This window comes from Anomalospiza imberbis, chromosome 20 (genome assembly GCF_031753505.1).
Source record: "Anomalospiza imberbis isolate Cuckoo-Finch-1a 21T00152 chromosome 20, ASM3175350v1, whole genome shotgun sequence".
NCBI classification, from domain to species: Eukaryota; Metazoa; Chordata; class Aves; order Passeriformes; family Viduidae; genus Anomalospiza; species Anomalospiza imberbis.
Genome location: NC_089700.1, coordinates 4,255,390 through 4,266,314, shown reverse-complemented (window position 1 = coordinate 4,266,314; position 10,925 = coordinate 4,255,390). Strand labels below are relative to the sequence as shown.

The 10,925-nt window shown below is 49.7% G+C and overlaps 1 protein-coding gene across 1 annotated transcript; it reads right to left on the bottom strand.

Annotated features, from left to right (window-relative positions):
* Window positions 1–1,201: 1,201 nt before the first annotated feature.
* On the bottom strand, window positions 1,202–10,921 carry NUP88 (nucleoporin 88). The gene is made up of 17 exons (XM_068210265.1): window positions 10,666–10,921; window positions 10,118–10,287; window positions 9,382–9,507; window positions 9,077–9,163; window positions 8,262–8,438; window positions 7,121–7,304; window positions 6,569–6,719; window positions 5,859–5,957; window positions 5,647–5,737; window positions 5,210–5,311; window positions 4,164–4,322; window positions 3,603–3,728; window positions 2,998–3,063; window positions 2,678–2,758; window positions 2,227–2,353; window positions 1,741–1,859; window positions 1,202–1,425 (listed from the first exon to the last, which is right to left on the bottom strand). The coding sequence occupies exons 1-17, from the start codon at window positions 10,897–10,899 to the stop codon at window positions 1,362–1,364; spliced, it is 2,163 nt and encodes a 720-aa protein (XP_068066366.1). The 5' UTR covers window positions 10,900–10,921; the 3' UTR covers window positions 1,202–1,361.
* Between the last annotated feature and the right edge of the window lie 4 nt (window positions 10,922–10,925).

The following is a 10,925-nucleotide window of genomic DNA, read 5'->3' as shown; positions in this document are numbered from 1 at the left end:
TTTCCTTTTCACCTCCCTGTTCCATCACGCACCCCAACACCTGTGCTCCTGTCTCAGTACCAGCTGTGACCATTTTAGTGTTGGAACACGAGTCACCCTTTTTCACCAACTGCTGTCATGTCAGACTTTTAAACAATTCAGTTTGAAATTGGAAGCCTGGCTGTTCACAGAAGTGGTGGGAGATGTGCTCCCTGCAAACTGCTGTCCCTCCTGGGGGAAGGACAGCAAAGCTTCAGCAGCAGCAACTGAGCTTCTGCTGAACTCAAAGGGGCCTTTAAAAGCAAAACAAAGTGTGTGCCAAATTTGCAGAGCAAATTTAAAAGACTGTAAATGTAGGAAAAGCTCTTGGTGTAGATACTCACTGGATGATGGATTCTGGTGTTGCTGCTCATAAACATGAGAAAACAGATGCTCTTCCTTCCAGTTCTGGGTGTTGTGGAGCGTGGCTGGGGCCGGGGTGGGATCTGCTCAGGCAGTGTCACTGCTCAGCTGTGACAGGGGCTGAGCTGTTGGTGGAGGCTGTACCAGGGCCCAGGGGGAGTTCTGTCTGCATTCCTGTAGCTGTGTAGTCTTAACCTGTACAAAGTGTTCTTGCAGCATGTCTGGTACCCGGTCTCTCCCCGGCAGTGCCGCCCCTGTTTCAGCAGTGCAGTAACTCCTGTCCCCCGAGCTTCTCCACCGCGCCTTTCCCAAGGGCAGGGAGGAGGGACAACAATTACTCATTGTCCACTAGAGTCTGTCTACAGCAGAGACTGAATTGGCCTTGTAATGGCAAGAAGGACTCCAGAGCCATCTTTTGCAAAAGGCAAACAGTGTTTGGAAGTCAATACTGCATTCCAGTGAGCCAAGCCATTGGTGTCCTGTGCAATCGTGGGTGTAGAATTCTGCTGTCTCCAGGATTCCAGTGTAACCATTTGTTAACTGTACTGAAGGTGTGTCCTTTATGGAGAAAGTGTTCCAAATTAAAAAAAGCTGCTGAAGTGTGTGTGTGCACGGCTCTGGTCTTTCTCCTCTGCCTCCCGCCCCAGCCTCCCCCCAGGGAACCCCTGAGGGAGCAAGGGTGGGAGACTATCCCAGGATAACCCCAGGGAGCAGCACTCCCCACTCCTGAGGTAGCTGCAAGAATTATCCTCTAACGCCCTGACTATATAACACCTGCAGCACGTCCCCTTCCCATGACAAAAACAAAATCCACAGCATGTGAGGAGTCATATCAAAAGTATTTTATTTCACAATTCTTTACAAAATAATATGTAAAAGGTGTATTGTTGAACATACAAATGGTAAATATACAAGGGGGAACACCAGGGACAGGTGAAGCTCCTCCAGCCTCTGGGTGCAGGGTCCTCTCCAGGGGCACGTCAGAAGTTCACATGGCTCCTGATGTCGTTGATCTGCTTCACCATCTCCCTGATGTGTTCTCCCCTTCAAGAAAAAATAACCCAAGTCAAAAGGCTGCCCAGAACTAAGCAGGAAGGGAAACAGTTCAGATGGTAGAAGCAGTGAACGGGAGCACTGCCTGTCATCCCATGCAGGACTGCAGACTGCCCTTGGATCCTGGGGCAAAAAGCACTTCCATACTTGTGCTCAAAGTGCTGCTCTCAGGAGCTGCATGTCCTGTGCTTCAGCCCCTCTCCCCCAGCCCCTCCCGCAGCGTGGCTTAAAGGACACCTGAGACACCTGAACTGAACGTGAGCGCCGGGGCCCAGGTTCCTCAGGAGGAGCCCAGCCTGCACTTACTCCTCTCTCAGGACAGCCTGGATGCACTTGCTCTGGTAGGCACTGAGGCTGATGCTGGGTTTGCGGGGGCTTCGCCCCTTCTCCATCTGTTTCTGTTGGTATTCCTTTTTCATTTTCACCTGGGAGTTGAGGAGAAAAGAGAAGGCCCCAGTCAGTGCTGGTCCTGCCTGCCACCGTGGAAGATTGTTAATTACAGACTGCTGTGTTGTACTGCAATTAATTGGTTCTTTTTGGGTTCAAATCTCTGCTTTTGCACTTTCCACAAAGAGAAGAAATGTCCCTGCCAGGCTGAGGAAGAGGGAGCTCTCTGAGGGCTTACAGTGTGTGCAAAGGTTCTGTCTGCATTACCACCAAGGGCCCAAAGCCCCTTTAGTAAATTGCTGCTAATTAACACAAGTTCAGCATCACTTTGTTGGCAGGACTCGTCTGTCAGCACTGAGGGAGGAGCTGTCAGTAACCTCCCAGCCCAGACATTCCTCCTCTCACCTGTCTGATAGCATTGCTCAGGTGCTGCAGCTGGTCATGGATTGTCTGCAGCTCCTTCTTCATATCTTTTTCAGTGTCAGATAGAACAGGAAGCTGCGAGTGGAAACTCCGAAGGACTTTCTTCATCCTTTGAAAGCAAGAAATGTCTCTGAGTTAACTTCCCTGCTACCCAGCTCTGCTCAGACACCTGCAGCCTGGTGCTTTGGCCATGCTTCCCAAGTCTCAGGGGCTTCTCCTTCCCCTTCCAGCTGGTCTCAGGTGGCATTTCTGAGCATGGGGCTGTCTCAGGCTGGGCCTGCAGACAGATCACACCAAGCCCCAGCACAGGGAATTTCAGAAGCCCAGTCTTGTAACCAGTGCAGCAGCTCCTGCCCACTCTGTTCTACCACGCCTGCAAACTCTGTTTAACGTCAGGTGCTGTGAGGTGAAATAGAGCCCCGTGTGCACTCGCCTGTTCATGATGTCTTCTTGTTTCTCCTTGGCTTCCTCATACTTGTCAGCCAAGCGCTCGGCCATTTCCCGCAAACTTTTCCTTAAGGTGAGGGAGAAACAGTTCCTTACTTCAGAGCCACACACAGGACAAGCCAGGGTGTTGGGATAGGACAAGGAAGCTGAAGAAGCCAGCTGGAGGAGGGAGCAAACCTGCAGGCTTCACTGTGGCTGAGAATGCCTTCCCTTGTCACCTGTTCCACACAGGGCCTCATCCAAACCACCACCACAGGTGAATCATCCCTGAGGTTTGATTTGATAAAGGAGACAGGTTCTACTCACCTCTCCTCTCGACAGTAATTCAGATCCTCCAGTTGTTTCTTTTTCTGTCCCCACAGCAGCTTCACTCTGAAGTAAACATATACCAAAAAAAAAAAAAAAAAAAAAAATCAAACCACTTGCAATGAGGTGAATCAGGATTTACACCACAGAGAAAATGCTGGGAGTGGGAAGAAATAAGGACACTGAAAAAGGGGCAGTGGTAAGAAAAAACTCCCATGTTGTTCTAATGGTATATTGTAAATAACTGACTATTATTTGAAGCAGCAGAGACTTAAGGCAATTTTCCTTTGTCAGGATTAGTGCTGAGGTCAGATTTCCTGCCACCCACAGGCCCAGGCAGGCAGACACCACCACGAGAAGTGTGTGTGTGTGTGTTTACCATTTTCTTCTTCTCTATAAGCCACTACAGAGATCAGCTATTAAACTCACCCCTGCTTTTCCTGATAACTCAATTTTAAGTTCTGGTATTCATTGTTAGTTTTACATTTAGTACGTTTACTCATTCACCACGATTAGACCCACAGAGCAGGGTGAGTGCTCAGTATTTAGTGCTGCTCTGTCACAGAGACATTGGCCAGCAAATTTTTATAAGAGTTCTGCATTACCTTTGCTGAATTTCCTCTTTTGCCAGGTCCTGTTTCAGTATATATTCCTCTCTGAACACCTGGGTGGCTCTGCTGAGAAGCTGAAGGCATTCTTCAGGGGGAGGAGCAGCATCTTTATCTGCAGATCTTAAGATTGAGATTTTTGCCATCTTACTAATACGTTCCTTTGAAAGGCTAAAGCACTTCCAGTGTTTATGGTAAAGCTCAGGGGAAGGTCTGTTATGAAGTGAGGGGTTACAATAAAATCCCTTTGCTAAAAATCTTTTTTTTAAGCTACCCAAGGTAGCTTAAGATACTCCAAACGCAATGGGCCAAGCAAGGAGGACCTCAGCAGCTGAAGGCAGCCCTGCTTTGAGCAGGAGCCTGGAGCCAGGTGATCTTCTCCCAGCCTGCACCATCACTGGGCTGGATGCCATCTCCACAGGGATACAGGCACCAGTCAGTGGCAGGAGCTGTGCCCCAGCACTGCCATGCCCAAGGCCATGTGCTGTTCAATAGGAGCTGGCCAACACCCACTGTTGCCAAGTGTTCCCCCTCCAGGTGCCCCAGGGTTTTGCTCACTTGAGGTGCAGGGGGTTGGCAGAGCCGCGCTGCAGGATGCCCTGGATGTGCTTCTCGAAGGAATGCTCCGACTCGGCCACGATGCGCAGCGGGGACACAGCCAGGTCCTTGTCCTCCCTGGTGCACAGCAGGGGAGGGGAGGCAGGATGGACAGTGCTTCTGCCACACAGCAGCACAAGGGAGAACACAGTCAGACCACTCACACTGAAACCAGGCCAGAGCTTCCTCACTGGAAGTGAGGAACTGCTCCACTGTGGAGTTCCTGTGTTACCGCAGGGGGTTCTAAAAGCAGCTGTTTCAGTAATCTGGTAGATCCAGCCCTAGCAGGGCAGATAAAGCTCACATCCCCACACCTGTTTGGTCATGGCTCAAACTAGCAAGAATCATAAATATCCTTTGGCTTAAGGAGAAGAAAGTTCCAGAACAAGGCAGACAGGCACTGCAACAGCAGCATGACCTCCACAAAGCACCCTGCCCGGTCACTGCCCACCTGCGTGGAAACAGTGAAATAAATAAAAGGTCTGTAGGAGAACCTGATATTAACACTGGCTCTGCTGATGGTACCTGTCCTACCTTAAACAGTGTCCTGCAAAAAACAAGCTGAAAATAGTGTCACCCCCTCGAGGTGCTCATTTCATTGTGCAAATGCACATTTACACCACTCTGTATCTTTGCCACCACCTCCAAAGAAAGTAATTGGAAGCACAAACAAAAATCCTGCTTCTATTTTTCCCCTTTCAGGCACACATTAAGAATATCCACACTACTGAAAAACCTCAACAATACCATCAAGAACTTTTTTTTTTGGTCCTAATACTCACTATAAGTGACCTGATTAATTATATCTCCTACAAACACCTCATCAGCAGTAGGTAACTACTACAGTAACACTTCAGTGCTCAGCCAGGGAGTGCTCAGAAAGCAAAACTTCACTGTGTGTCCTAAGAGGTGCAGAAGCCTGGGGTGAAACAATCAAAGAGTAATTGAAAAACAGAAATATCCTTTTTTGGTCCTTTCCATGCAGTCATGGACTGAGAACCACATACAAGAGAGGCCTTGTAATGCACTCATAGCTGTTGGTGATGCAAATCATTGTGGGGCCCAGGACATCAGAAACGATCCAAAATCCTCTAATTGGAGCAGGCTGCCTGAAGGGAAGAACACAAAAATTACCCAGTCAGGAAAGTTCTTTGTTCCTGAAGTTGTGCATGTTGACTCTTTTGGAAATGCTCCAAGGTCAGGTAAATGGAAGTGAAAATTTCTGCTGGTCTGACAGGTGATTTACAGACAGAAACACAAGAATTTAAGCTACTATTCTAACTGTGCAGAAAGAATCCTGATACACAAATTTCTCAGTTGTATTGTTTGAAATCTTTTGAGCTTACTTTAATGGCAAGAATGCAGCAAAAGATGACAAATTATAAATATTTTCCATATCAAGTCCCTAGCTTGAAAGCAATTGAGAAAGAGTTTGGTTTTTTACCTGCATGGCAGTGGTTTTGTACAAAGAATATGTTCAACAAAGCACTTCTGTTCTGCTCCCAGCTCTTGTAAACTGTCTTTGTCTTCCTCATCTACAAGGAGACATGTCAGGATGCATCAGATCCCCTTTGCAGGGTGAGGGATTCAGCAGTACCTGCATCCACCAGCCTGTTTCTGACAGATGTTCATCTGTTCCCCACTTCCCTCACTCACCTGAACCAAGGAATTTGTGCAGTTTATTGATCCATGTCAAGCCCACGCTGTGGACACCAGCTTCATGTGTGCAGTGGTATCTAGAGGGACATTTGGGATCTGAAATTGAAGCAGAAAGTGTAAGAGATGGCACTGAACTGAGAAAAACTCACCCTTCACACCTGCACTGCTGATCCTGTGTATCAACTTAGTGTCCAGTCAGCTTTAACATCTTAGTGCAAGCACCAGAAACAGGGATGCATGTGTTAGAGTCTAAAATACTGATGAGTTGTTTTGAACCCTTCCTATCACACCACATCTGCATCAATCAGATAGGCTTTCAATGGCAGATTATTAAAACTAGCAGACCAGCATTCTGCCAAGCTGCTTGCTCCCAAAGACCCAAACACTTTGTCCTGCCCCCAGTTCCATGGGATAAGCAGATCCTTCCCTCAGGATCACTCTCTCCACAGCACTCCCTCACACTCACAGGTCAGCACAGATGCAGAAACTTCTACTTTATAACCCTCAGATGACTGGATTTAGTACTGACCATGTGTAAGCTGCCCTTGAGCCAACACTGGAGCTCCTCCCAGGCTTGCTCCTTTATTGAGGGCATCAGGCAAATCCTTAGTGTGACCCCCCTGTTTGTCTGACACCAGTGAGAACATGCAAATAACTGGGTCCTAAACACATGGAATAAAAAGCCACAAGCTGAACAACAACCCTACCTTGGTGCAGCTTGATTGGGCAAGAGAAGTCAGACTCCAAAGGATCTTCCTCATCTCCTGTCGCCAGTTTCAGTGCAAGTTCCAGCTCAACACATTCAAACACGTACAGGGAAGGAATAAGATCAGATCTTGGGTCCCAGGACTTTTCTGACTGTAAAGAGCATTGAATTCTTCTGTCAGACATCACTTAAATAGGAATGCCAACATAAACTGCATCAAGAAAGAGTTATGAGTTTTAATTGTCAAGGAATGTAGTTCAAGTTTACTTAAAAAAAATTAACTCAGACCCAGGGTTTCTTAGAAAATCCTCCTTAAATTAGATCCTAGTAAATTTGATCAAAAACTGATCTACTGTCAGGGTACACAGGAGTGGGAGTTAAAATAAAAGTGTCAGGGAGCTGAAACAGGAGAAAGACTCACTACCTCATTCCAAAAGAATGCAGCTTTGGCACATGGCACACACTTCCAGGCACCCTGCCACCTTGCAGCCAGGAACTTGGATTAAAGAAACAAAAATGCCTACAGAAAAAAAACCCAAAGCAAGACAAGTACCTGCTCATCGTCCTCCTCTCCATCCAGCACCACGCAGTGGTAGAGCATTCCCGACTCGGTGGCAATGACCAGGATGTTTGGAACGCAGGGCAGGCACAGCACGGCGCAGGCGTCGTAGCCGTAGTTGTCCTCGGCAGCCGGGTGCATGGGCAGGGGGCCCAGCAGCTTCCCCAGGCTGCCAGTGCTGCAAGGAAGATGGGTTTGTTCTCAGCACCGGGTCTGCAAGGGGACTCCCCACAGCTGTCAAACAATGGCTTGGAGTTCTAACTCCCAACAGACTTCTGCAGACTGCAAGTCTGACCTGCAGCTCCTTGGTGGAGATCTCAGAGGAGAAATCAGAGCTCATTTTATTACATTGTATGCTTTGAAAGCAACCAAAGCTACACTGCAAAAATTCAAGAGGAAACATTTTCATACAAGAACACAAAGTACTCATGGAAAGCTCAAGTTAGTGATTACTCAGCTGGTTTCTTGCACTTCACAAGCAGCATTTTGTGCTGTGGCATTTCCTTGGGCAGAACTTCAGATGGACTAAGGCCATCTGCCAGCAGACAAATCTCTTCAGCGATGAGGCGCACAGAGCTGCTTCTAACCCAAGTACCACCCTCTTTAATATTCAGCTACACAAGATCTAACTTGTAAGTCTTGCACCATCTTCTCAGTTTTCTAAAGTAATTCCTTCTTGTAGCATGTTTATATTCTTGATTAATCATCCTGACTTTCCATTGCAGAACATGCCTGTGAGCCCCCTATGCTCTTCAAATATTTCTTTTCCTAGGATGCCCCTGGCTCAATGAGCCTCATCCAAAGCTAAGGATGTCTGTGCTGTGAACTGAAGGCCACAAAAGACACTGAACAGCCTTAGACCCACTGATCTTTTTACAGCCCTGTGTCTTCATATCAGATTGCTGGTGGTAAATAATGCACAGTGCATTCTGAGCAGTGGAAGCTGCACCCATAATGTCTGGATAAGAAAGGATGACACATTGGTTTTGGATTCCAGTCTGTCAGCACTGCCACAGAGACAGAAGATATGTCAGCCCAGCATCCCTCAGAGAGTCCCAGCCAAGCTGAGAGGTGACTCTCTCACCCCAGCACTGTATACCCAAGCACCCTGTGAGCCCTGAGGGTCAGAGCCTACCTCTGGAGCAGGCTGATGTAGGTGAGGAAGGTCTCTCCATTCTCATAGAGGATGTACAGGGGGTAGCCCAGCACCTCCTCGCTGCCGCGCTGGCCCAGGACGTGCTTCGGCACGGGCACCTGCGGCCCGAAGTCGAAGGCCACGGCCGTCTCGCCCAGGGACGCTGTGTAGGCTCTCCTGGGACAGGGCAGAACCAGCTGGGGTCAGCAAGGACTGAGAGCACAATGTTTAACGTGGTCCTGAGGGGTGTGCTGCCAAATCCCTGCCAAACCCCCATCCCAGCCAGCAGTGCCCTGCCACGCGCCACTGCCAGCAACAAACGGGTGTAAGTGACACCCCAGTCATGGCACATGGGTTCTGCAGTGCCCCCACAGCCTCAGAGGACACAAGAGGTGTTCTGGTACTTCCTGTGAGGGACACCGCTGTGTGCTGCAAGAGTTCTGTTTCCAACCAGGCCAAGAGGGAAATAAAATGATAATCTATCTTCTACATTCCTCATTCAAAAACCCCTTCTTAACCCCATCTTAAAGTCAATGTGTGTTTTTCAAGCTGCTACTCTGACAAACACTTGACTGTACAGTTTGTCACCACTTTGTTTTAGAAGGATGGGAGAGAGGAAAGAAGAGAAAGGAGAGGGAGAAGAAGGAGAAGAGGGAGAAGAGGGAGAAGTGTAGGTACTCTGCTATGAAGAAGTGCTAACACTACAGAATTCATGAGATTTTCAGGCACGTTTATCACTTATTCATTAAAAACACAACTGAGACTACTGAGCTTATTCTGCAAAAGCATTTCAAAATACAAGAAGCCACACCAACCCTGTTTTGATTGTAAGAGTCTCCTCCTCGGTGTCCGAAAGCACGATCACTTTGATGGGTGTGTGAGGCACCTTCAGACTGTAAAACCTGGGCAAAGAAACAGCAGCCATGTTCACTCTACTGGCAGTGCTGCCCGTTCCCTGCTGACACAGGAACATCAGCCGCTCTCAGTCTGAAATTCCTCCCATCCTACTCTTTTAATGCTACCTCTGGTAAAAACGGCAGGATGCAAAATAAGTGACAAATTAAGACTGGACATGACAAAAAAACCACCCTTCAGATATTCAATCGCAAATGGAGCTTACCTTATGGTGTTATCTGATGTCAAGAGCACAATGTGGGGCTCCATGGTGTCACAGGGGTACCAGGCTGCATGCTTTAGAGTCAGGGATGTTGAGCTGGTGAAGAACCGTTCCGCAATAGGAATGGTGCTGGAATACAGAGCAGAAACTTGCACTGTGACCAGAAACACACGACCTACTTCTAAAGGCAAGTGGGGACAAGAAGAGCTAGAAACACAATGAAAAGGTTTCAGGGTCTTTATCTGTACTACTCTGAAAGTTGGAAAGCAGCTTTAACTTGAAGCCCCTCTGTTATTTCCCCCCAAACATCTGCTTTTAGCTGAAAGATCCCAGAGAAGCTGCCCCATCTCTGGACATGTCCAAGACCACGTTGGGCACTGCTTGGAGCAACCTGGCCTAGTGGAAGGTGTCCCTATCCATAGCAGGACTTGGAACTTGCTGGCCTTTAAAATCTCTTCCAACCCAAAGCATTCTGTGATTCTGTGAAAAGCTAGAGAATACCAGAGGAGCATCTTGCTCCTCAGCAACTGCAGCAAGTTTAGAAGGTCATTTATTTGGGTCACTTGACAAGCAGCAAGTATTTGAGCCAAAACAGTTTCATTCATGACTGCCCCACAACCCCAATACAATCTGTACCTTCCACCGGTGCCTTCTGTATCTACCTAACCCCAGGAAAGGGAGGCTGCGGAGGAAGAGTGGCAGGACAAGGGTGTCATTAACCACCTGAGGTCTCACACACCTGCAGTTCACGGTGGATTTCCCACCTTCAAACTCAGAATTCTTGCCCCAGCGTTTGGGCAGCTCCAGCACCATGAGCCCCTTGGTACCAACGAGCGCCACATGGTGCTGGGCGGGGCTCAGCAGCGTCTGGTGCACGTCGAAAAGGGGCGGGTTTATGCACAGGAGAGTCTGAGGACAGAAATGTTACAGGGAAGCACAAGCCGTTCACGGCACTCGCGGGAGCACTGCTCTTCTTTATTTTGGGAGATTTACGCGGCACGGAATGAGGCACAAAGCAGTGGGCTCCTTGCGGAAGGACACCCCAGGGCGGGCTGAGGGATGATGATGCTCCTTCAAGGAACAGACACCCTCAGCCCCGTGCCCACCGTGGCCCTCCTCCCCTCGCACGCCCTCACGGCCCGCCCAGCCCCTCATCCCCTCACACCCACCTCCTTATCCCCTCAGAGCCTCCCCACCCCCTCACGCCGCCCGCCCCAGCCCCTGCTCCCCTCAGCTCCCCCCCTCGGCCCTCCCTCCCCTCGCCCCGTCCCTGGGCGCGGGCCGCACCTGGTACCGGCCGAGCGCGGCAGGGTCGGTGCCGCCGAGGCGGCGCAGGCCGATGGCGAGCAGGGCGGCGGCGGGCCCGTCCCAGAGCAGCAGGTCGGAGCCCAGCCCGCACAGGAGGTCGCGGAGCCGCGGCGGGCGGGGGGCGGCGGGCGCGCGCTCGCGGAGGCGGCCGAACAGCGCGTGCTGCGGCAGCGCCGCGCGCCACTGCTCCGCCGGGCCGCACTCGGCCGCCATCGCCCCGCGCGCCGCCGCCGCCGCGT

What these genes read in the sequence shown, in the direction of transcription:
- NUP88 (XM_068210265.1), bottom strand. Translation starts at nt 10,899, where the DNA reads ATGGCGGCCGAGTGCGGCCCGGCGGAGCAGTGGCGCGCGGCGCTGCCG. An exon ending in GCACAAATTCCTTGGTTCAG is followed by an intron (nt 5,738 to 5,858) that starts GTGAGTGAGGGA and finishes GTCTCCTTGTAG; the next exon opens with ATGAGGAAGACAAAGACAGT. An exon ending in AAAGAGGAAATTCAGCAAAG is followed by an intron (nt 3,064 to 3,602) that starts GTAATGCAGAAC and finishes TGTTTACTTCAG; the next exon opens with AGTGAAGCTGCTGTGGGGAC.